At 28.0% G+C, this 24,561-nt stretch overlaps 7 protein-coding genes across 8 annotated transcripts; 3 read left to right on the top strand and 4 right to left on the bottom strand.

Moving 5' to 3' along the window:
• Nucleotides 1-172: 172 nt before the first annotated feature.
• LOC124954282 (probable 28S ribosomal protein S6, mitochondrial) lies at nucleotides 173-1,234 on the bottom strand. Its single transcript, XM_047506944.1, has 4 exons — nucleotides 1,066-1,234; nucleotides 717-856; nucleotides 458-619; nucleotides 173-367 (listed from the first exon to the last, which is right to left on the bottom strand). Exons 1-4 carry the CDS (start codon nucleotides 1,108-1,110, stop codon nucleotides 253-255), a joined length of 462 nt encoding a protein of 153 aa, XP_047362900.1. The 5' UTR covers nucleotides 1,111-1,234; the 3' UTR covers nucleotides 173-252.
• On the top strand, nucleotides 1,063-2,850 carry LOC124954279 (iron-sulfur cluster co-chaperone protein HscB). Its single transcript, XM_047506941.1, has 3 exons — nucleotides 1,063-2,062; nucleotides 2,213-2,469; nucleotides 2,575-2,850. The coding sequence occupies exons 1-3, from the start codon at nucleotides 1,697-1,699 to the stop codon at nucleotides 2,702-2,704; spliced, it is 753 nt and encodes a 250-aa protein (XP_047362897.1). The 5' UTR covers nucleotides 1,063-1,696; the 3' UTR covers nucleotides 2,705-2,850.
• A 92-nt stretch (nucleotides 2,851-2,942) lies between these two features.
• On the bottom strand, nucleotides 2,943-3,931 carry LOC124954281 (adenylate kinase isoenzyme 6). The gene is made up of 3 exons (XM_047506943.1): nucleotides 3,728-3,931; nucleotides 3,415-3,566; nucleotides 2,943-3,320 (listed from the first exon to the last, which is right to left on the bottom strand). The coding sequence occupies exons 1-3, from the start codon at nucleotides 3,768-3,770 to the stop codon at nucleotides 2,979-2,981; spliced, it is 537 nt and encodes a 178-aa protein (XP_047362899.1). The 5' UTR covers nucleotides 3,771-3,931; the 3' UTR covers nucleotides 2,943-2,978.
• A 732-nt stretch (nucleotides 3,932-4,663) lies between these two features.
• Nucleotides 4,664-6,758, top strand: LOC124954278 (protein phosphatase methylesterase 1). The gene is made up of 8 exons (XM_047506940.1): nucleotides 4,664-4,875; nucleotides 4,964-5,156; nucleotides 5,217-5,326; nucleotides 5,416-5,649; nucleotides 5,763-5,828; nucleotides 5,937-6,262; nucleotides 6,349-6,481; nucleotides 6,559-6,758. Exons 1-8 carry the CDS (start codon nucleotides 4,802-4,804, stop codon nucleotides 6,575-6,577), a joined length of 1,155 nt encoding a protein of 384 aa, XP_047362896.1. The 5' UTR covers nucleotides 4,664-4,801; the 3' UTR covers nucleotides 6,578-6,758.
• Nucleotides 6,213-10,206, bottom strand: LOC124954277 (kelch-like protein 5). The gene is made up of 10 exons (XM_047506939.1): nucleotides 9,564-10,206; nucleotides 9,328-9,489; nucleotides 8,938-9,251; nucleotides 8,773-8,868; nucleotides 8,504-8,693; nucleotides 8,205-8,432; nucleotides 7,954-8,116; nucleotides 7,660-7,872; nucleotides 7,408-7,579; nucleotides 6,213-7,334 (listed from the first exon to the last, which is right to left on the bottom strand). The coding sequence occupies exons 1-10, from the start codon at nucleotides 9,742-9,744 to the stop codon at nucleotides 7,266-7,268; spliced, it is 1,788 nt and encodes a 595-aa protein (XP_047362895.1). The 5' UTR covers nucleotides 9,745-10,206; the 3' UTR covers nucleotides 6,213-7,265.
• Nucleotides 10,207-11,207: 1,001 nt separating this feature from the next.
• Nucleotides 11,208-17,129, bottom strand: LOC124954556 (mucolipin-3-like). Of its 2 annotated transcripts, none has more exons than XM_047507681.1 (3): nucleotides 16,566-17,129; nucleotides 14,286-14,571; nucleotides 11,208-13,961 (listed from the first exon to the last, which is right to left on the bottom strand). In XM_047507681.1, exons 1-3 carry the CDS (start codon nucleotides 16,712-16,714, stop codon nucleotides 12,498-12,500), a joined length of 1,899 nt encoding a protein of 632 aa, XP_047363637.1. In that variant the 5' UTR covers nucleotides 16,715-17,129; the 3' UTR covers nucleotides 11,208-12,497. The 2 variants fall into 2 exon arrangements, with proteins under 2 accessions (XP_047363637.1, XP_047363638.1); XM_047507682.1 differs by lacking the exon at nucleotides 16,566-17,129 and adding an exon at nucleotides 15,921-16,401.
• Nucleotides 17,130-18,097: 968 nt separating this feature from the next.
• On the top strand, nucleotides 18,098-21,033 carry LOC124954560 (BTB/POZ domain-containing protein KCTD12). The gene has a single exon (XM_047507690.1). It carries the CDS (start codon nucleotides 18,576-18,578, stop codon nucleotides 19,311-19,313), a length of 738 nt encoding a protein of 245 aa, XP_047363646.1. The 5' UTR covers nucleotides 18,098-18,575; the 3' UTR covers nucleotides 19,314-21,033.
• Nucleotides 21,034-24,561: the final 3,528 nt, after the last annotated feature.

Here is a 24,561-nt window from a genome sequence, read left to right as displayed (position 1 = left end):
TTAAGTATTTTGTACAAATATTTTTGATGATTATAAGAAAAAATTTTTCATGATGTAACTAAAATATCAGCAAATAAATGATAAATCAGTAAATAAATTTTTATTTCTGCCATAAAGCTTATAGATACTTTACTTTTAGCTTATATTATATCTAATTAATTGAAACTAAATGTTTTAATTTTTCATAGAGTCATTTACTTTATTATAAAGCTATATACATAAGATTATAATAATATTTATCAATAATGAAATTTATGAAACCTGATTAGGTTTTGAAGGATAATATTTCATTTCGCGATCATATTGTAATTTCTTATGTTTCTTTTTCTGTATCTCTGCAACCTCCATTAATTTTATTACATTTTTCCTAAAATAACAAAATAGTATTTACGATATGAAATAATATAAACAAACATAATATATATATTTTATTTAAGAAAAATAATTAAATATTTACCTATACACAGGAGGCAATAATTCCTCATGAAGTGTACATTCAATGGGTTGAACGCTATTTTGTTTGTATATTTTAGTTCTAAGGATGTCGATATCTCGATTGTATTCATCTATAAGATCTGGTAGTATTAATGGAGGCACATCAAAATAATATAAGAAATGACTAAAAATAATGGAAGTAGTATACATAATTATTTAAGATAGATCCTTGAGGAAAACGATAGAGAAACATATATATTTTTATATTTTATAAAACTTACTTTGCTTCCCAATAAGTCCTTCCTCTAAAGCTTAGTTTACATGGAAGTTTTCTCAAACCTAAATTCTCTATTTTTCTAATAATTCCACCTTTATCAAAAATTGCAGTTGCTGTCCTTTTTAAAGCGTTAAATGTGTCTGGCTACAATTCATTTAAATTTATTAACAGAAAAAATATTCATTAGAAGTTGAACTTTAAATAAAATTTAATCGATCATTAAATAAATGTATAAATTTATACGTAATACTAATACAGAAATCTTTTAAAATTAAGAAAAAACATTTTAACCTATATTTCTACTTACATCTTATATAAAAGTAAATATTATAAAATTAACTATAATATGTTACCTTATTCATTAAACGAAGAAGTAAAGGCATTTCGTAGGTTGGCATGTTTCGTAGGTTGAATTATTTATTTAAAAATATTCAAATTTATTTAAAGAATTAACCCACTGTAATAACTTTATTATAACTTCAATACCATGAACTATAAAAAATAATAAATGAAAATTTACGCTATCTATCGGTATTGGTAGGTAACTTAAATTTATGATATAAGAAGAGACCTTCTTTTTCGATGGATATATTTTACTTAATTTTTGCATTTATAGTACATAATTGTTTTATGCATTGATTACTAAATAGATAAAATTGTATCCGGCTAAGAATAAGATGCAATATAATTAATATTATTAACGACAAATTAAATAGATTAATTTTAACAAATTGATTAGTTATATTTAATATATTCATCAATATATTCATTTGATCGTGCCATGTTAATGTTTCACATTTAATGAAACGAAGGGATTTTAATTTATAAACTTTTAGAATATAATAAACTTTTAGAAAAATAACTATACATGTACTGTATATATCTTTCGTGCAATCTTTCATTCATATTACGTTTTATTGATCATTAATAGTCTGTATACGATCACATACAGACACATTTAGGTTATATGTTTATAGTGTCAGAATGTTTGTGTCAAAAGTTATACGTAATACTGTCAATAAAAATAATATTTTTTATCGTAATTTAAAAGAAAGACGAAAATTATATTCTTGTTCTACGGATAAAGTTACAATTAATTCTGCTATTTCATCGAATATTTTGCAATATTCTAGCGACAGTCCCTCAAAGTGTTGGAATTGTAATTTTGCATACAAATCAGAATTATTTTGTTCACAATGTAAGACTCTTCAAGAAATGCCAGAGAATTTGAATTATTTCGACATTCTTGGTATCAAACTGAATTATAATGTTAACAACGAAGAAATTCATGAAAAATACAGACAGTTGCAAAAAATGTTGCATCCTGATAAATTTGGTAATAAAATGGAGGTAAGTATTTTTAATTATTATAAGAGATTTTATGTCATCTTAAAAATATTTAACATTTAAAAATATATATAATAACATTAATCTGATCTAAACAATGATAATGTTATGTAATTGAAACTAATTTATTATATTTGTTTTATATATTGCTAGAGAGAAAAGCAAATTTCAGAAGCATTATCCTCTTTATTAAATAAAGCATATAGTACGCTAACGCATCCATTGAAAAGGGGATTATATATGCTTCAATTAAAAGGTATAACAATTCCTGAAGGAACGACAAGTATGAATCCTGAATTTTTAATGGAAATAATGGAAAGAAATGAGGAAGTAGAATCAGCTTCGAATGATAAAGAAAAAGTCATTCGATTAATGGAAGAAAACAAAATAATATTGCAAAAACTTTCCAAGTAATAATTGTTCCTTTTTGATTTTATAAATAATTGTAATTATACTTTATCACAAATTATTGAGATCTGTCTGTTTTTTTTTTTTTTTTTGTTTTTTTTTTTTAGGAAAGTAGCAGATGCTTTTTCTAATAATAACACGGAACAAGCAAAAGAATTTCTTATGAAAATGAAATATTATACCAGTATTGAAAATAGATTAAAAGCACTCAAACAAGATATAGGTATTGTAGATTAAATTTACTTAAATATACATGCCAAATATGTAATTTATGATGCATATGTGTTTGTGTATATATATATATATATGTATGTATATATATACATATATACATATATGAACTCTTATATATAAATAGCAAAATTTGTATATGATATAGATCTAAAATCTATTTTGTTAAATGCTCTGTTATTACTGTTACTTGTTATCTTATTTACATAATATATACAGTGTTAAAGAAAAAATAGGACTTGTGTTATATTATAAAAAAATATTGTATATAAATCTTATTTTATGATTCTTGGTTGTCTATCTTCCATTGTTCAATCCATTGACATATTCTATTTATATTATCTATAACATGTTCCATAGTATTACTCGTCAATTCATGAACTATTTCTGTTCTATATGAAGCTTTAGCTTCTTCTAAAATAGTTTGAAATATTTCACAATCAATATTGTCTTCTAATTTTTTCCCTGTATATCCTCGTTCCACTAAACGATCATATAAAATTGTATTATCAGTTCTTAAAACAAATACAATGTCAAACCACCTTTCTGGAAAAAAATCAGCACCATGATAATCTACTATTTTTCCACCTTCACTCATAACATTTTCCATCACATCAAGCAACTATAAAAAAAAAATAATAATAATAATAATATTGATTATTAATAAAAGTTATTCATTGTATTATGAATCGATTTAATAAATCATAGAAAAATACCTTATCTTCATCCAAGATTGGACATTGATATACTTCATCATATTCTTCTAAACATTCATGTTCAATAGCTAATTTACTAACGTCTAACCAAACTAATCCTGTCTTTTCTGACAACATACGACACATTAAACTTTTACCAACACCTGGTGTACCTAAAAAAATGATTATAACGTTATCAAATGTTTCTAATAATAATTAAATATACAGAGAGATGTAAACAAATGTCATCGAAGTGTATGTTATGTCAAAAATCGTATCTGTATTATTAAGTAAAATTTTCATAGAAATAATATAATAAATTAATAAAAATTACCTGTCACCAAAATGTTTGGCTCCCTATTGTTGGTTTTAATCATATTAAAATGATTTCTTTATAAACGATTGAATTAATAATAAAAATGAATTTGAAACACGTGTTCGATTGTACTTTAGATCAATGAAATAATTGTTTGGCATATAGTTAAAGCTTAAGAGTAATGGATTTAATATTCTCTGTGGATAATATAGTACATCTACATCTAGACTTACAACTTTATAAAATATTTCCTGTGTACAAAACTGAATTATCGACAGTGCGAAATCAATATCGATGCTGGTCGATACATTATGTGTACATTTTACGATAAAAATGATGATCTATTTTTACGATGCTTTTCTATTTTAATAATTAATTATTATCGATTAAAAAGGCTGTTAATTACCTTTGGGCTTTAAATGATTTACGCCATGAATGAGAACAGACATAATTCTTAATCGATTTTGACGTACAAATACTCATTTTAAAGATGAAGATTTAATCTATCACACTGATATCATAATTTTTGAAAAAGCTTTTTTTATTTTTGCATAAATTGTTTTCGAAGAGTACAAAATTTTTTAACCAAGATCTTTTTTTTTTGGCAAAAAATCGAAAAAGGAGATATGTCCTAGATTAAATCTTCGTCTTTAAAATGAAACGACTTTGTTCATTAAAGTCGATCAAGAATTACGTTTGTTCTCATTGACGGCGTAAATCAATATAAAAGAAAAATTAATGAATGGCCCTTTATTTATTACATATTCAAAACTTTTCGTGTAAGATGAATTAGTTCTTTCGTCATTGATATATAAATTATTACAAATACAAAGAGATCAAGTTTATATCTATATTTAAATTTTAGCGGGTATAATGGCGGATACAAAATTACATTATATGATTAGCTCGGCTAGTAATGTCGATGCACGAACTCATAACTACTCGTCGATATGCAGATCTAAATGATTCTTACAAACGTGGGTATTGAGATCAAAACAAATTGTTGATTTATTTGTCAAACTGGAGTATTCACCTGCGAACGAGCTAATAATATTTTCTGCATAAAGTATACGTATCTGAAGCTAATAAATTATGTCTTCCCTTCAAAAATCAGTATTAAAATCTAAACTGCCACCACCAGGTGTTAATTTTGGACATGGATCTAGGTTAGTCAACATAAACATTTCATTCTTTAATATTTTATCTTAGAAGTATATCAATAAAAAAAAAAAATTTTTTTCATTTCCATTCCAGGGTAAATAAATCAAAAGGCTTTCAGCGTAAAAGGGATTATGAACCCATACAATGGATTCCATACTTTGATCATTCCACCGACGTAAAAATAGGAGAAAATACTTTTCATATTTATACTAAGGGAAAGGAAGGACCAACATTAGTCTTGTTACATGGTGGAGGTTATAGTGCATTAACGTGGGCTGAATTTACAGTAAGTATTAATAATTTTATCTATGAAATGTAGCACAATTTGCTATTTTATATATTTTAGAAATCTATTATGACGATGGTAATCTGTAAAGTTATGGCGATTGATCTTAGAGGCCATGGAGATACACATACAACTAATGAAGAAGATTTGTCTGCCGATACTTTAGCTTTGTATGTTGAATATTTGAAATATATTTTTTATATATAAAAACTTGAGAGATATAATAATATTATTATAATAATTATTTCGTTTTACTTAGGGACATAGCAGCTGTTATAGAAGTAGCTATAGATGAAGGACCAGTAATTTTGGTTGGTCATAGTATGGGAGGTGCAGTAGCTGTTAAAGCTGCACCATTAATAGCAAATTTGTCTGGTTTGGGTGTAATAGATGTTGTTGAAGGGACAGCAATGGATGCTTTGGCATCTATGCAGAGTTTTTTAAGATCTCGGCCATCTAGTTTTAGTACTATTTCTCAAGCTATTGAATGGTGGTATGCATATAGGCTCTGTTAATAAATAAATGAGATCTGCATTTAAATATATATTCTTCATTTAGTTATTACGATAAAATAAAAGTTTTATTTTAAATATATCTATTTTTCAGCGTAAGAAGTGGTCAAATACGAAATGTACAATCAGCTAAAGTTTCAGTACCTGGACAAATAAAGAAGTTAGTGAGTTTCTAAACATTCTTATATATTTACATTAACATACTACGTATAAAATTATAATATGGAGTTCCAAGAGAATGATGTATTTATTTAATTTATCTTTTTAGTACTGAAACAAATCAATTAGCAACCCATGACATTGATTCTCTTTCACAAACATCTTCATATGACTGTAGTCCTGAACCAGCGATTCAACGTGAAGATATTATTGAAGAAGAAGAATCTGTAAATATGCCACCACCCCCTACGTCTTCTATTTTACATACTAATAGAAAGTATGTTTGGAGAATAGATTTAGCAAAAACTGAGCAACATTGGTTTGGATGGTTTAAAGGATTGTCAGCATCATTTTTGAATATACCAGTCCCTAAAGTATTATTATTAGCTGGGGTAGATAGACTTGATAGAGAACTTACAGTGGGTCAAATGCAAGGTATTAATATCAAATTACATATATATTTGTATAATTATTCTATTTAATATATATATATTTATAAACGTTTCGTATCAAATAATTAGGAAAGTTTCAAATGCAAATCTTACCAGCATGTGGACATGCTGTTCATGAAGATGTACCGGATAAAGTAGCAGAAGCTATTGCAACATTTATGGTTAGACACAAATTTGCAGAACCCGCTTCAGACTTTCCACGGTAAATGTTTTTCATATAACATAAAAATTAAATTTATACAATTAATTCTTTAGTTAATATTAATTTCTTATTTTCAGAACTTTTCCTGCTTGCTAAATTTATTAATAACGAATGAATATTAAAATAGATACACAAATTAAGAAACACAATAATTTGGGAAGCGTTGAACTAAATAGATGGAAACAGTTAATAATTTATGGAAAAAAAAAAATATAAAATATGTCTATAAAAATAAGGGGAAAACGTGTAAATAAAGGTATTACTCCATTGATGGCAATATAAGTTTTTTCTTATATATAGCCTACTTCATTTTTATAGTATGTACATTCATATTATTATTGACAAATATTTATGTATAAAGATTGATTCATTAACTTTGTTAAACAGAGTTATTTATGATTGATTATTTGTAATTAATTGTGAGTCGTCTTGTATATAAAATATAATTGAAAATTATTTTAAATATATATTTCATTATAGGATTCTTATTCGGATACAATATACGTTTTCTTTCTTATGATTTAAAGTTTATCAGAGTACTTATAAGTTATCGTAAAACAAAAGAAAATAAAAATGATTTATCACAATATATATCACGTATATAGATCAATATAATATGTTTCTTATCCTCTTAAATATTATAGAATGTATTAAATAAGTGATATTGAATGATTTATAGATGATAAAATAGTATCTAATATGATATAAATTTTAAAAATTATTATAGGAATGTATTGATTGTAATAGAGATTTCGTTCGAGTATTTATGACAGGTATGCATCTCTTATACATCTCTTAAGGAATTTTCGATAACAACGCAAGGACCTCCACGTCCAGTCAACAAAGGTGTAACCTTATAGTACAATATCAGATTAATGAACAATTTAATATTATCAAATAAAATATTTCTTTGAATGAACACTTACTGGTTCCCATTTATTAAGATGTGGATCATATGCTTCAACTAGTGTCAAATATTGCTGACCATCGTATCCACCTACGGCCATAAGTTTATCTCCAAGAACACAAACACCAACTGCATCTCTTGCTACACTCATTGGTGCTACCATTGTCCATGTATCAGTTTTGGGATCGTATCTATAGGACAATGTATTTTTCTAAAAGATCATGCATGAGATATATCATGAAAAATGGATAAGCCACATTTATTTTGCTACCTTTCTACACAATCAAATCTACTAGCATTAGGATTACTTGCTGGTGCCTCATGACCACCAAGAGCGTAAAGACATCCATTCACTACTCCTACTCCTACACCACCTCTTTGTTTTGACATTGGAGCACAAGCAGTCCATTTGTTCGTATGTGGATCATAACACTCCACTGTATTTAAACATGAACTAATATCCCTACCACCTACAGCATACAATCTAAAAAAAAATATACAAATCATATTGAATATATCTATTGTCAAGATATTTTTTATACAATAAATGAATCGATTTAGTTACTTGTCATTCAATACAGCAACACCAACTGTTGAACGTTGTATAGACATAGGTGATATAGAACGCCATTGTTTTGTATCTGGGTCCCATCTTTCAACTGTTTCAAGAAAACTCCAACCATCGTGACCACCAACTGCATATAATGGTCCACCTAAGACTGCAACTCCTATATCACGATAGATTCATTACATAAAATGATTCATCGATTATATACCTATATATATATCTATACTGTGACAATAAATTTATGATACCTAATCCATGTCTATGAACAATCATTGATGGTAAAGTACTCCAATTGCGAGTAGAAAAATCGAAACATTCGACAGTATTTAAAGTTTTTAAACCATCTCTACCACCAGCAATGATTAATTTTCTGTCAACAACAGCAGCACCAAATTGGAGACGTTTTCCCCACATTGTAGCTACAGACTTCCAAGAATTTTCACGTAATGAAAATGAGTATATCGACAATGTAGGCCCTACGTTAAAAAAAAAAAAAAATCATCAAATTCTTTCATTAATCACTTATCAACAATTTTGTATTATTTACCTTCCTTGGCATCCATTCCACCAACTGCTAACAATTCGCCAACAGTAGCTTTTCTAGGTTTTGTACGATTAGATTGCAATAATGGTCTGCGTTCAGGTAATAGATGATACTTTAAGGCTTCTATTATAAGTTCTTGTGCACCTTTTTGATCTTTAAACATTTCGTTACTTTCTATATGGTCTGTTATAAACTATTCATTTGATCAATTCAAATTAATTTTTACTTATAAAATATTTGATATTTGCATATCAGCAAGGTATATAACTTACTGCTGGTGATAACAATGGCAATTTCACTAGACTCAACAATCTACTTGCATCTTTTTTTCTGTTTGCTAGGTCATACTTTAGCCAAGCCGTAAGAGCCTAAAAAAAAAAAAAAATATGATATATAATATAAAATATAACGCAGATAGAATATTATTACTATCTTACATGAAAAATAGTATCTTCTGAAGGAACATTGAGATCATTTGACTCTAATAATTCTGCAACCTGATCGGCAGAACATAATAAAAATTCTTGATTTTTTATAACTTCCATAAAATGTTCCGTTGTATAGGCATGTGCCTGTTTCAATAAACCTATGCAACCTTGCATATCGGCAAACATACGTATTCCTAAACAATTACTTGGATGAAGCTGTTTTCTTAAAAATTTACAACATGCTTTTACAACCGGATGCAATTGTAATAAATGTGCTGTTGCTAAAAGAGTTTGTACACTGTCCTCTTTAATCTCTATACATCCTAATATAAAACAAGTTGAGTTAGAATGAATTAAAATCAGAATTTATAAAAATTGATGTAAGTGAGCATATTGTACCGGTATAACAATAACGAACTAATGAGCATAAAGCATCTCCATCTACTTCTACTAATTTAACTTCATGTTCCTTAGATTCTCGTAGATAACCAGTAAACATTGCAGCAAAATATTCAGAACCAGCGCTAAGTACCAAACGATGTGCTGGAATACGCTTATTGCCTGTGCAATTAAATTCAACAAAGATATATATCCATTAGATAATTTAAATAATATAATGATAGAAAAATTAATACCTGCGATTAATATAACATCTGTTAATTGTTGCTTGTCTAAATATTCCTCCATTATACGTAAACTAGATTCTGCATGTTTTGGTACTATTCCAACAATACTCGCCGAAGCTTCCTTGTCAACAAACGAAAACTCCGGTTCTGTTTCGCTCGTATTCATCATTGCAGCAAAAATTTTCGACATTTTTTTCAACTTTCAATTATTAATCCTCAATTATTTCCTTTGATAAAAATTAATGTTTCTTTATGACATAAACGAATACTTGTTAATTTACATTTAATCAATATTCTTCTTTTTCTAATAAAATACAAATTTTATTTATCAAAAGAAAGAACTTCATATAAACTAAAAACACTTTTCTAAGCACATCGACCTAAAACGTAAGACGTAAGTCGTAAGAATTTCATTCTTACGAATTTTTTTTTCACCGCTATGGCTTCTTACGTCTTGCAGTCGAAAAATATAGAGGGGAATAATCGACTCTGATTAGTGGATATCCTTATGGCTTACGCATTACGTTTTACGTCGATGAGTGCGTGAAAACTGACAGTACTATATACTTTTTGAGACTACTTATTACCCCTTAATATTATAATGGTTTACGTCAACAATGAATATTGGCATAATTTTTCATTGATTTTGATGAATAAGATCTTATTTTAAAGATGAAAGTTTAAACGAGAACATGGATTTTTCGAATTTTTCAAAGAAGTCTTATTATTTTTGAAAAAAATCTTATCAAAAAATAACGTTTCTTCGAGAATAAATTATGTTGTAAAAATAAAGCTTTTATAAAAATTTAAAAAAGCCACATCCTTGATTAAACTTTCATCTTTAAAATCAGATCTTGTTCATTTAAATCGATTAGGAATTACGTCTGTACTCATCGTTCGCGTAAACAATATTTTTTTATTATTTTTCATAAAAGAAAATAAAAAAATAAAAAAAAAAAAATTTCCTACAGTGGCGCCTTTGGAACTTCGCGGGAAAAAAGAAGAAGCTCGCAATTCCATTACAAATTTTCATACAAATGCTCGAAATGACATGTGTTTTGTTTCCTTTAATTAGATGATTGAAATAGAATTTCCAGTGCTATTTTTTCCTCATTGTTTCTTCCGTAGGAACAGTTTACTATTATTATTATTATTACTACTACAGTAGTCCAGTGATCGTAGAGTACAGTCGATAATTTATTGACATTGCACACTAGTGACATCATCACGGCGATATGTGTAATTAAATTTCGAATTTATAGATTATCATACTATGGTAAAGTTTGAAAATATGAAAAAAGATTTCATTTTTAATTTTAATAATATAAAATAAATTAAAGAGATAATTGAATTACATTATAAATTTTTATGATTATATATGAATCATTTGATTTTTTCTTTCTCACAATTTTTTACAAATTTTGATTTTCAAAAAATATCCTTGATGCGATAATATAATAATTTATAAAAATTGTTTTATATTCATTCACTTTAATTTCTTTTAAATCTTTAAAATTTTTTCGAATATATTTTTAATCCTTTCGATCAATCTAAAAAATTTTACATTTATAAAGAAATAATTAAACAATCTGAATCTAAATGCTTATGTACTATATACACAATTATGGGCAAGTTATAAATAAATCATTAAAAGAAATCTAATATGTTTTATTTGAATGTAAATATATAAATATATATTTTTGGACTATTGTACTTTGGTTTAAATTGTAATATACAGTTTTAAAATATTTATAAATCATTTAGCCATTGTATCTTTGTGAAACATACAATTTGAATACTTTCACATACAGATAATTAATTACACGTTTAATTATTATTATTTTTTTTTTCTTTATATCCATTTACTTCATTATTCTAATGTTTTTTTTTTCTGTTTAAATAGATGCGACATTAAAGAGTATTGTTCGTTATTATTGACTTTATCTTAAAACAATCTAAAATGTCAATAAATTGTACATTGGTTTATAATACACTCTTATTCAATAAATTCTATTTTAAATTCTTATATTATATCTATTATACATAGATTCACAATATGAAAGTAAAGAAAGCTAGTATCAATTTTAACACATATTATTTAACAGAACAAAAAAAAAATATATATATATATATACATATATAAAATAAAGTTGCTTTATTTTTCTTTCTTTTCTTTTTATACATCATCTAAAATTTTTTTTTATACATTTATCATGTGACAATAGATCAATTGAATGTTTGTTTACGATTAAGAGAGTTTATGTTCTCCCTTTTTTTTTTTTTGCTTTTAATCATATTAATTATTGTCATTCTCGAAATGATTGATTCTAATATTTTTTGTGATCGTACTCGATCGAAAGTAATGGCAGATAAATTCAAGTAAATAATTACTTAAGGTTTAGAATTTCATTGTTACTAAAAGAATAATATTAATGATTTGAATTAAAAAATTATCGTAGCAGTTAGTCTCACAATAATAAAATATACAATACGTTATCGTAAAAACGTTAATTCTCCTATTATAAACATCATCATAAAAATATGGCATAGGTCTGTTAGAAAGATAAATCTTTTTAATATAATTATGTCGTATACAAGAGAAGAGAGAAGATCTTCTATCTATTCTTTGTCGAATAAAAACCATAATGAATGATGCAAGAGATTATTAAAACAAGAAGAAGAAGAAAAAAAAAAAAAGAGAAAGGTACAATTTTATTAGAAACAAAATGTTCTAATTCTTTCTACTATTCTGTGGTGGTAATTAAAGATCTTACATAATGCTAGCACCATTGAATTATCGTCTAGCAAATGGACACAAGAATTTACAAACTTTCTTTTTTTCTTATTTTAAAAAGAAACTCTGATTCTCTCTAAATGCTTAATTATAATAATAACGTAGCAGTGGAGCCATAATTTGTACGGGGAAAATAATCTTTTAACAAACTATATACAGATGGCTCCTCCATATACTTGTTCGGTTTTTGTGGAGGCATCTGTGGTTGATCCAGAGAAAGATCCATAAGAGGATCTTTTTCGACAACAACAAAACCTATCTATAAGTTCTGTAATATTATTTTTATCACATTCGTCTCTGAATAGACCGCTCGATGCATCATCCGTACAAGCGGATATAAATGTTTGTAGGTCATTCTTTGGAAAGCCATCTCGATAATAAGTCTTTATCGTATCATAGGCGTCCATTATCACAGAAATAAATAAACTTAAAACGACATAAATGTACAAAGAAATGAAAGTATATAAATAAATCCTCGAGTACCACCAAAGCATCGGTGATTTGAAAGACGTTATTGAAAATGTCGCAAACATGTCATCACCGTTTATAAGTGCAAACAGACATTCAGAAGTTGTAGCAAGTGATCTAAATTTCATATGATACGGACCTAAAATTAACCACCCACAGAAAGTGAACCCGGCATATATCAATATAGCACATATAAGAAACCTAGCTACTTTAGGTGCAGCCTTTTTTAATGTTAAAATAACTACGTTATACGTTTTGAAAAAGCCAAGATATCGTAATACGCCAAACCATACCAATAAATTTCCCGTACCTAGAAATATACTGCATACGTTCCAATGATCGCTACCAAAATATTTTCTTTCTATTTGTTCTTTCACGGCAGAACCTATGATGATTAGAAGATCATTAATTATGATCATTATGTACCAGAGATTCAAAAATTCCAATCTACCTTCGAAACTCAATAATTTTCCGTATTTCTTTTTGAAAAAATTCATCGTCTCGAATTTAAGCAATTGCGCTCTGAAAATGGCTCTCGAGCATAAGACAAGGGAGATAGTACAGATAAATATCACGAGTAAATTTAACAAAGTTCTCAAAGCAGACTCAATTTGATTGTCCATTATATACCGGGTATCACCTTTGCAATATAATCTTTGTGGTTCAGTTTCCAATGACAATAACATTTGTCCGTCTTGATCGCGATTATCAAAAATTATTTTAATATCGAACTGATAACAATCTGGTGGTGTCATAGGTCCGGCAGCTCTTAGATTAACAGTTTTAACGGCAAATTTCAAATATGCTCTTACCAAAGCTGAAAAATTTACAATAACATTTTGCGTAGACAATATATTCCTCGAGTTATTAAAGTTGTCATGATATTCTTTAGTTATATTCACGCAAGTCTTTATGATTTCCTTGTCGAAGACATAACTTTCGTTGAAGCCGAATATAATGCTTTCCTTATACCAGTATAAACATAATTTCACAGGTCCTGCGGTATTATCCTCAGCATCGTAAGAATACGAACCGATGGAATTATTAAGATTATAGTAGCCATTTAGAGCATAATCGATGGTGTCGAAAAATTCATCCTTTTTGTAAAGAGCTAATGGGCCAGTCGCAGGAGGATAGGCAGGTACCTATAGATATATTGATAAAATGATTAAAATTAAAAAAAGACAAAAAATTTTCATCGATGTAACAAACACGATTAGTACATTTCGAAATAATTGTTTAACTTTAACGATCCAAAATAAATTTAGAATCGGTCTATTTTATTAATTCAAATATTAAGTCTCTTAAATTTTCTTCATTCAATATTCGGCATTTTGTCTTTTACTTTATCTTTTTCTTTTTTTTTTTTTTTTTTCCTTCGAATTGACTCAAAGCGCAAAGTAATTTATTGATCAATTACTTTCTATGGACATTTTATCATTCTCAAATATTTACATATTCATTTTTACCTCTTGCGTGTTGTCCCATCCACGTAAAAAGAGATGCGAAAATGTAATACGGTTGTCCCACGTGTAATTGACATGTATATAATTGTTATGAGCAAATAGGCAAAGTTGCACGGTGACCAAAACTATTTTAATGACCTGTACGACGAATTTATATGGGAATCTTCGTTTGGCTTGCCATTTTTCGATTGGATTCATGAAAAAGAATCTAAGCTTCCTTCTCATTTTATCTTCGGCGAAGGTCGTCATGGCGCAATTATCGCGTCTTTCTGCGATCGGTCGATTGCAGCTTCACAAATATAATTCAGATAGAGTTAGAGTGAAATTAATATCTTTTGTTCTTTCTTAATTTTTTTTTTTAAATAGAATAATTTTTAATAAATCATTTATTCATCATCGTTTATACAGTTACTTTTATCCTTCGCACTTGAAATATTTGAGAAGATAATTTCTTATCGGTAATATGTTTGCTCGTTCTCGTTAAAACAGAAGCCTCTCTCTTTCTCTCTCTCTCTCTCTCTCTCTCTCTCTCTCTCTCTCTTTTACACATACGCTTATATAGTCATATTTGATTTCAAATGTATAATTAGACATAACAGAACAATCTTATCTTTTGCATGTTACTGAACGTAGAAGGCAATCTAAATCACGAAAATGTCGTATTTTTAACGATACGATATCTATTATATATTTGTGCTACTTGTGTGTTTATTAAGAAGTTAATATGAAATTATAAAAGGAAAATACTCTTCCTTCCCCCATTTTTTTTTCCCTTTCATTTTCTAAACTGATCGAACGATTTTTGACAATATTTTATTTTCCATTATTATTATTATTATTATTATTATTATTATTATCATTATTATTATTATTATTACTATTTAATTTGAATATACAATATGGAGATCATTTGTAACAAAATTGTAGCTCACATGATTATACGTGAATTCGTTAATATTAATGAACATTTACGTTTGATGTTAATTTCAAATTACAATTCATACACACACATATATATATATACGTATGTATATATGTATAGAGAACACATGAAAATCTATGAACAATTTCATACGAAACTGATATACATAATACGTCAATTTAATTCACGATTCCTCTGAACGATTATAATCGTTTTCCTATAATAAATATTTCCATCTATGGAATTTCAAATCATTCTTTCATTTTTCCCGCGCTTTTTCAATCCTTTATATTAAAATGCCTTTTATTAAATCACGCAGATGATAATTTAAAAATTTTCTATTAAAATGAAAATCATGTTATATATATCAAATAATAAAATTAATTTATTACACTTCTATTATATTATATTATTTTCCATTTGATTATTAAATCTTATCTTATAACAATATATATTAAATATACATTGTTAAAGTTTTATTACGTAATTGTAAATAATAACAATTCTTTATAGAGATTGATTGTTGGTAAAAGGAGAGAGGTAGACTAAAAAAGAGACATTTAATGCGTACCTCTTATCGTATGACGTAAATGATACGTAGTATCTTTACTTTATGAACAATAGAAAAAATAAAGTTGAAAGTAAGAATTATCATGGTTTGATCGAGAAAGAAGAAGAAAAAAGAAATTAAAGATAGGAAAGAAAGAAGAACTTACCAATAACACACCTTCATGATCTTGCATAAAACTAAATGTCTACATTTGAAACACTTGTTTCAAAGAGAGAAATTTTACTCGTCGACGTTTAACCTACTTTTTACAGGATTACTCGAGGAAACGAGTGAAACTGCTTTAAAATCGAAATGCATTAAGAAAGAAGAGAGAGAGAGAGAGGGAGAGAGAGAGAGAAAGAGAGATAAAGAGAAAGCACGATTATGGGAAAGACAAAGATACATATATCTTGATACCCGGGCAACGTTTCTAACTGGACTGATTGACGAACGATTTATCGACTCATTCTTAGAACTCCCGCTATATTCCAAACAAGAGTGCGCTGCTTTATATGTTTATTTCTGACAAATCATAGAAATCGAAAGGTCGCCGTGTCTTATTTAAACAAGAACAATGGACGAATGAGAAAGATGATTCAAAAAAAGAAAAGATATACAGGTAAAGAACACATAATATGTAATAATAGAAATGAGAGAGAGAGAGAGAGAGAGAGAGAGAGAAAGAGAAGGAGGAAGGGGGGGGGTAGAGAAAGAGAGAGAGAGAGAGAGAACAAAAATGAAAATAAAAAACAAGAACAATGTGTAACGATTTAAACGAAATATTTCTTTTAATAAGATCATATATACTGACCTTGAGTCATTGTGAAGAAGTCCATTCTCATTTCCATCCTCTCCTTCCTCGCTATCAAATGCATGACTCCAAAAATGATTTCTTAAAATGCTATTACCAGTAACATTGGAAGAGTCCTCGTTTTGTATCCTATTACGTTCTTCCGTCATATTTCTTTTCCCACGAAAAAAATCGTCACTTTTGATAGATCCTCGATGATAAGACAATTGAAATGCATAAGTAATACGTAATAATATTTGGATTAATAGAAATGATATGAGCACTACGACGTTATTTCAATCAACTGAGTTAACGTCCAGTTTATCGATGGACGATGAAAGGGGTAAGAAGCTCGCATGCGTAATAATACGGTACATAATCATTGGTCGATGATCTATTAAAAATATCTTCATTCACGTTTTCTAATCACTTGATTGGAAATATATCCTTCGTTGTACTCGTTCAAAGAAAACTATAATCTATGTTTAATAGTTTAATGACAGTTTCTTCTCTAACGATACGTGTCATGGTGTAAATAATAAATACCACCCACATGAACGTTCTAAACTCGACTGATCGCTGCGCTATCTTACGACTGTTACTGTAGGTACGCGAGAGTCACGTGACACTCTTTCGCTTTTGACCTCGGTTATTCTCGTGTATCATCGATCGAACTCGGCGTCATGACGTCTCTTACTCATTAGAGCGCCTTATATGAAATCATTTTATAACAAGATCGAGTTTTAACGACGCGCTTCGAATTTATTAATCTTTGTTAATATAAAAATCGGGTGTTATATATAAAATATCAATCGGATAATAAAGGATAAAAGTTTGACGTTTGTTGATTAGAAAGAAATTATTATTCCGTGCTTTAAGTATAATTTTGTTCTTGTTTTATTAAGGATATATATATTAATAATAGAAATTTAAATTAGAAAAGTTGCTTGATTTTTATGTAAGATTAAGAATGCAAGTAGGCAATTATTTGAATGTACGATAAGTTAACGATAGACCGAGCATAACGAGATGGTATATAAAGTTCAAGTGATATTACACTTTCACTAGTATAATGAACACATTTGCGAAATATTACGTGAGACTATGAAAAGGTTTCCATATCGTTTGATTTAATTATAAAGTTTAATTATAAATCATAAATTGTATCTCTTATTAAGATATCTTCTTCGAAATTACTTTTGATTCTATAAAAATAAGCTTGGTTTTTTTATTTTTATTTTTCTCCTATTTTAGTAAAAATTAAGGACCGCGTTCTCTTTTAATTTATTTTTCTTTTTTTCTTTTTTTTTTTCTTAGAAATCATTAAATCACGAAAAACTTGACGACTTTCCTTTCTCAATTTTTTCTTATTTCTTATTTTTTATTTTTTTATCTCTTTCATCAAACAAATTTTTAAAAAATTCTTTTCGCATGAAGAAGTATAACGCATGGCGATGATCGAATAACGAGGACTCAGCGTGTGCGCGCGTTCCACCACCTTATCGTCTTTGGTGTCTGCGCCCTCGGCAAAATGCTCTCCGCGCCAGCGTCGTCGTCCATTCGTCGTCGGATATCGTGCACAAGATACATACGTGCTGTTTTCCGAGTCCTGTCGCGCGCGCGAAGTGTCCGTGCGAGGTAACTCGAGCTTCTTTCGACGATTGCAAGTACAATCGTTTTTTATCTTTTCACGAGTCAATTTCTATAAAATTATAAGCTCTTGAAGTCGATTGTTTATAATTTGTCTCATCATTTCGAAAGAGAGAGTCAGAGTAAAGAGAGACATAGACAGATATATATATATATATATATATATATATATATATATATATATAGAGAGAGAGAGAAAGAAAGAGAGATTAGAAAACTAGAGAAATATTTTTTAATTTGAAATTCATCAATCTAATCAATCCTTTCACATGTGTTTCTTCTAATCATCAGTGATCAGATCTTTAAATATTTTTCTCCTGACTTGTCTGATCACGACAAGTTAAAGCGCGTGTTACTGATCTGAGGTATTTAATCTGGAGCATGGTGGATCAACAGGAGGAGATATCAAAAATAGTGGATCTTAACGTGGGTGGTATATCTTATACTACCACCCTGGATACTTTAACTAAAGAAAGTAATTCTCATTTGGGTATATTATTCACCGACGGACACTTTCTACTTCGAAAAGATTCCACTGGCAAATATTTTCTTGATCGCGACGGTACTCTATTTCGTTATATCCTTGATTATCTTCGTGATCAACGTGTCGTATTACCTGAGGGATTAAAAGAACGAGAGAGACTTAAACAAGAAGCGAATTATTATGGTTTGTCTAATTTGGAACGAGCCATTGATGAAAAGAACGAAGAGGCTGCAGGATCATCGACCTGTAGAAAACGAGCACCTGGATATATAACCATTGGTTATCGAGGAAGTTTTGCTTTTGGCCGAGAAGGTTTGACCGATGTTAAGTTCCGTAAAATTTCAAGGATCCTCGTGTGCGGACGCGTGGCTCTTTGCAGAGATGTCTTCGGGGAGACCTTGAATGAAAGCCGTGATCCTAATCATGGTATGTCAGATCGCTATACTTCACGATTCTTTCTGAAACATAATTTTATTGAACAAGCCTTTGACATGCTTCAAGAACAAGGATTTAAGTTAGCCGGTAGCTGTGGTTCCGGTACAGCTGGCGGTAATTTTGAATTACTTAAACCAGGTGTTGATTCTGAAGAAACTCGTTGGAATCATTACAACGAATTCGTTTTTGTACGCGAATAAACGCGTAACAATTTTGGCTCTCCTTTCGCGTTCGATTATACGCGATCGACTTGAACTTCATTCGAAAAAGGATGAAAAAAGGATGGAAGGAAAGAAGGAAAGAAGATAGCTGATGTTACCTTCCAAAATGGAATGGTGATATCGTGTCGGCCAATACTACGGAACGTTCAACCTCGATCGTACGACGTGATAATATCGATTATTCTTCTTCGTTTTTCGCGAAGACTTCCTCCTTCATAAACTTCATCATCGACGTTAGTCGAAGAGAAGAACTTTCGAGGCTGCACAGAGAATAGGAAGTATGCACATACTGGTATGGCTTGTTATACTGATCGATGAACTCGAAGATGGATGGATTTTCTTGTTAAGAAGATCGTTCGGAGCTACCGGTAGAGATTATTTTGTCTTAACCACACATTAATTACAAGAGAGTATAAGATTAAATAATAATTAGAAAGAAAAGAACAAAAAAGAAAAAAAAAAAGAAAGAAAGAAAGAGAAAAAGAAAGAAAGAGAAAAAAAAGAAAGAAAAAAAGAAGGAAAGAAAGAAAGCAAAAGTAACAAATACAAAAAAATAAACAAGAAGAACGAATAGATATAAATAATAATATTAATACGATCAAAGCTCGACGATGGAGAAAGAGTATCAACGATATCACTTCTTCGTTGTTTACTTTTTTCCTGAATCTTTGAAACAAAAAAAAAAAACAAAACAAACAAACCAAAAGAAAATAAATAAATAAATAAATAAAAAAATAAAATGAAATAAGAAAATGCATTTAAAATATACAGGTACTTACATACATATATGTAGATGCATATATACATACATACATACATACAAACGTATACATACATACATATTAATGTTCTTCTTTTGGTACAAATCAAAATAAATTCTAGCAATTCGTAGAATGGTGAATTTCTATATTGATTTTATTGGCAACGTATTTACGATCGTTGCACACGAATCTTTATTCTGATTCTATGAGATACAATGTCGATACAGTCCAAAGGGATTTACGTGGTACTGATCGCGCAATGGATTTGATAACGATGAGAAACTGTCCTAGACCGGCGAAAGGAGAGACTAGTTCGTTCGTTCGTTCACTTTGTCGCTTCGTCATTTACTACGGAACAAAGATAATTTTATCGTCAGATTGAAAGAAGGAGAATGAAAGGAGAATAAAATAAAAGGGAGATACTATTTTACTGTTGGGTGTAAATGTGGAACGAGGAGAGTTCGCTGTTAGAGTCTATTATTTTTGTTTTTAACGAAGAATAAAAATGATTAATAGACGAGAAAGTGGATCCAAAGATTTAATAGAATCATTTTTCAATCGAACTAGATTGAATATCGCGAAGAGAATCCAAAGCTTTTCTCTATCGGTTCTTATATTTCTTTTGAATAAAAGATGATAAAAAAAAAAAAAAAAAAAGAAAGAAAGAAAGAAAAGAAAAACAGAAAAAAAAACAAAACAGGAAATGAGAAAGAAACGCATTAAAAACGTTTATAAATAGATCTACGTAGATCTTTTGTTTTTTATTTGTTTATTTTTTTCTATCTACTTGTATCGTAGTTTTCGTGTTGTAGAAGATCGAAAATTAAGTGATTAGATGAATAAGTGAAAAAAAGAAATAAAATGAAAAAGAAAAAAAAAGAAATAAAATGGAAAAAAAAAGAAATAAAAAAAAAGAAAAAATACAGAAAAAAAAAAAACTAAAGAATAGCAAGTAGTTGAGACTCTTAAAATTAATTATAAGAAAGAAAGAAAGGAAGAAGGATAAATAATTATCGCTTTTAGAGAGAAATCCTACTACGATAAATATTAATTTATATACTCGTTATATGATATACATATTCGATATTGACAAAAAATAAAAAAAAAATTAAATAAATAAATAAATAAATAAATAATGAAAGAAAAAGAAAAAAAAAGAAAAAGAAAAGGGGGAAAAAAAAATAACCAAAAATCTGGAGAAAATAAAAGACTCGAACTTTGTTCCTCGAAGTAGGCGAAATTGATACAACGAAATTAAGTTGAGCGATCTCGCTACTACCTGTAAATCCTTCTTTGAGCGATTATAGAAATTTCACATGCATACATAAATATATAAAGTTGCAAATTGTTCTTATATTAATATACACATAGATACGTACATTATAGATATGGATAATAAACATATCGTACAATTTATAATATCCTTTTCGCTGATACTCGACGAAAAAATATATATATTATAAAGTTCTATCAAATTCGTGCATCGATTTCTCTTTTTTTTTTCCACCTTCATATAAATTTTCAGATTATTTGATATATATATATATATATATATATATATATATATATATATATATATATGTATATATTTATATAAAAAAATATACACACACGTACACGCACGTATGCAAAAAAAATCGAGATTTCTATTTTCCTCGATAAATTTATTAAACCGATATTCACATCTCTACGTATAAAATTATTATTATTTCTTTTTATTATACATAATACATACTAATGTATGTATAATAAGAATATAAATAATAGGAGTACGTGTCCTATTTCAAATAGACTTCCTATCATCATTTATATTCATGAATAGAAATAAAATTTTTAATAACGTCCAACGTTTTATAATTGTTATTCAATTCGATGAGAATTTCTTATAATAATCTTTTGCGGCCAAATTGATTAGAATTACCTTTAATTACGTGAAATTACATTTCTATACTCTTTTATTTCTAATAAAAGCAAAAAGAGAAAGGTAATTATTATCTTTCCTTAATAATTATTATATTAATAAGAAAAATAATAATGATTATTATTATTATTATTATTATTATCAATATAATTGCGATGAAAGACGTTCGTTCAATTTATCTGAATAAATAAGGACAGTTTCTCCGTTTCTTAATGTCTACGATTTTAACAATGAATGTTCCTTGTAATGTTTCTCGATAACACAAGTAGAACTTCTTTTATTATATAATATATATAAATATATATATATATATACATATATATATATATATATATAAATATATATATATATCACATTCGCTTTCTAAAGACATTGTATAAAAATGCTTTTCTTACTCTTTTTCTCTTCTTCGAGATAAAATTGATAAATATTGGCTTGGACTGTGTCGTCGCCATTGTGTAATAAGATTTTCCAAAAAAAAAAAAAAAAAAAAAAAAAAAGAAAAAAGAAAATAAAAGAATAAAAAAAGAAAAAAAAATAATAGGAAAAGAAAGAAAAAAGGAAGAAAAGAAAAACAAAAAAGGGAAAGAAAATAACAAAAACGATGACCATGACTATTTTTCACATATAACCAAAGTTTCTTTTTTTTTTTAAATACAAACGTACTCGTTTTTTCAACTCCTTCATGAGATATTTAATAATAAACGTTATATAATAATATAGAACTTATATATAAACGTTAATATATAAAAATTCAGTTTTCAGCTTCTATTTCGTAAAAATGAGTTTCGTTTGAAATGTGAACCATATATTTCTTTCTTTTTTATTTATTTATTTACTTTATTTTATTCTTCTTTTCTTTTTCTATTTCATTTTGTTCCTTTGCATTTTATTTCTCTGTTCGTGCAATAAAGGCGTTTTAGTTTCGTGCAAAAAAAAAAAAAGAAAAAAAAAAGAAAAAAGAAAAAAAAAGAAAAGAATTTAAAAGTTACAAATTTGTTTCTCCCGTAGATTCATTTGAAATTTATATCTTTCATTCTTTTCTCATCGATACACATTTAACATGTGTGTAAAATAGGACGGATATAGAAGTGCATATCGGTTTTCTCTGTTACCTTTTAAAATGAGACGCATCAATCGAGAATTGATTCGATATTTGATATCTGACGATCTGTGTATGAATGTTTCAAAGAATTTGTTAAAAATGAAAAACAGTGATATCTAAATGAACATATATCCACACACACACACACACACACACACTCATATATATATACATATACACATCTACACTCATCATACAATATACATACAAATATGTTCATATATATAAATAAAATACGATTGAGTATGTTACATTTAAAGATATCTTTTAAAATTGATATTATAAATATATATCTCGTGGGTAACAGCAAACAGGATGATAAATCATCCGTAATAATATATGATTTATAGAACACCAGGAAATAAATACATAGATACACAAACGCCCATCTACACATTCATACACATAAAAGGATCCTTCGGAAAGCTTTGTTAACGAGTTCGTGTTCATTCGAGTTATATAGCCATCGATTAATATCGATGAAATTGTTTATTACGTTCTTCCGTCGCAGAACGTAAAATTAGACGTACGTTGGTTGATATACCGAAGGATGCTGGGTCAAGGAACAATTTCTATTCATGAACGTAGAGTAACTAAATCGATCACGTAATATCAACAGGCTTAACTATTTCGTAATTATACTGAATATAGACAACTTTTAAAAGATTATTATCAATTGTTTTTATTCTTTTTACTTTTATTTATTTATTTTTTCTATTTATGCATTATTACGTGTTAAATTGATATCAAATTTTATCGGTATTATTTTCGTTTCATTAAATAATGGAGTACATTTCTTTCCCTTTTATTTTTTTCTTTGTTCTTTTGCTCATTGAAAACAATGAAAGTATTTTTTGAAAAAAAAAATATATATATATTTGTTATTATTATATATTATTATTGTAATTATTATTGTTATTATTATTATTATTATTATATATATATATATATACAGATATATATATATATATATATATATATATATATACATATATATATATAAATATATATAAAATAGTACATGACGAAGAGATTATTAATGGAGATTTGCACGAACGATGCACTTAATAGAGTCGATCGGTTGGAAATTTTGACAAGACAGAATTCGTGCTTTTGTATGTCAATGATTTCACGCTTTAGTGAGACTTTGAGAGGAACAATCGAACGATATGCTGCTTCGTGTTTCTGGTGGACAAAGCAGCTATGTTAAATAATATAATATAATCTATCTGTCGTAGGGTTTTTTTTTTGAAAAAGGAAAGAAACGCGTGTTTGTTCGTTTATCCTCGGGGGATGCGTTTCATTTGTAAAACAGTGAATAAAGTGTCGTTACATTGGAGCAATATCGAACGACACGATCTCCTACTCTCTTTCCCTCTTTCTTTCTCTCTTTCTTTTTCTTTATCGCTTTTTTCCCTCTTTCTGTATCGTCTCTTTTCC

Source organism: Vespa velutina, chromosome 15 (genome assembly GCF_912470025.1).
Source record: "Vespa velutina chromosome 15, iVesVel2.1, whole genome shotgun sequence".
Classification (NCBI taxonomy): Eukaryota; Metazoa; Arthropoda; class Insecta; order Hymenoptera; family Vespidae; genus Vespa; species Vespa velutina.
Note: the sequence above shows the minus strand (reverse complement) of the source record. Positions and strands in the feature narration are given on the sequence as shown.

Coding starts and splice junctions, on each gene's coding strand:
- LOC124954279 (XM_047506941.1), top strand. CDS start 1,697: ATGTTTGTGTCAAAAGTTATACGTAATACTGTCAATAAAAATAATATT. Junction 2,063..2,212: donor AATTTGGTAATAAAATGGAG/GTAAGTATTTTT, acceptor ATATATTGCTAG/AGAGAAAAGCAAATTTCAGA. Junction 2,470..2,574: donor ATATTGCAAAAACTTTCCAA/GTAATAATTGTT, acceptor TTTTTTTTTTAG/GAAAGTAGCAGATGCTTTTT.
- LOC124954556 (XM_047507681.1), bottom strand. CDS start 16,714: ATGACGGAAGAACGTAATAGGATACAAAACGAGGACTCTTCCAATGTT. Junction 14,572..16,565: donor CTTCTTCACAATGACTCAAG/GTCAGTATATAT, acceptor ATATTTGTGAAG/CTGCAATCGACCGATCGCAG. Junction 13,962..14,285: donor GATGGGACAACACGCAAGAG/GTAAAAATGAAT, acceptor ATATATCTATAG/GTACCTGCCTATCCTCCTGC.
- LOC124954277 (XM_047506939.1), bottom strand. CDS start 9,744: ATGTCGAAAATTTTTGCTGCAATGATGAATACGAGCGAAACAGAACCG. Junction 8,117..8,204: donor TGTTCATAGACATGGATTAG/GTATCATAAATT, acceptor ATCGTGATATAG/GAGTTGCAGTCTTAGGTGGA. Junction 7,873..7,953: donor GTTGCTGTATTGAATGACAA/GTAACTAAATCG, acceptor ATTTTTTTTTAG/ATTGTATGCTGTAGGTGGTA.
- LOC124954278 (XM_047506940.1), top strand. CDS start 4,802: ATGTCTTCCCTTCAAAAATCAGTATTAAAATCTAAACTGCCACCACCA. Junction 5,157..5,216: donor TAACGTGGGCTGAATTTACA/GTAAGTATTAAT, acceptor TATATATTTTAG/AAATCTATTATGACGATGGT. Junction 5,327..5,415: donor TCTGCCGATACTTTAGCTTT/GTATGTTGAATA, acceptor CGTTTTACTTAG/GGACATAGCAGCTGTTATAG.
- LOC124954282 (XM_047506944.1), bottom strand. CDS start 1,110: ATGCCAACCTACGAAATGCCTTTACTTCTTCGTTTAATGAATAAG. Junction 857..1,065: donor TTCTTCGTTTAATGAATAAG/GTAACATATTAT, acceptor AATGAATTGTAG/CCAGACACATTTAACGCTTT. Junction 620..716: donor AGGACTTATTGGGAAGCAAA/GTAAGTTTTATA, acceptor CATTATTTTTAG/TCATTTCTTATATTATTTTG.
- LOC124954560 (XM_047507690.1), top strand. CDS start 18,576: ATGGTGGATCAACAGGAGGAGATATCAAAAATAGTGGATCTTAACGTG.
- LOC124954281 (XM_047506943.1), bottom strand. CDS start 3,770: ATGATTAAAACCAACAATAGGGAGCCAAACATTTTGGTGACAG. Junction 3,567..3,727: donor GCCAAACATTTTGGTGACAG/GTAATTTTTATT, acceptor TCATTTTTTTAG/GTACACCAGGTGTTGGTAAA. Junction 3,321..3,414: donor CAATCTTGGATGAAGATAAG/GTATTTTTCTAT, acceptor TTTTTTTTATAG/TTGCTTGATGTGATGGAAAA.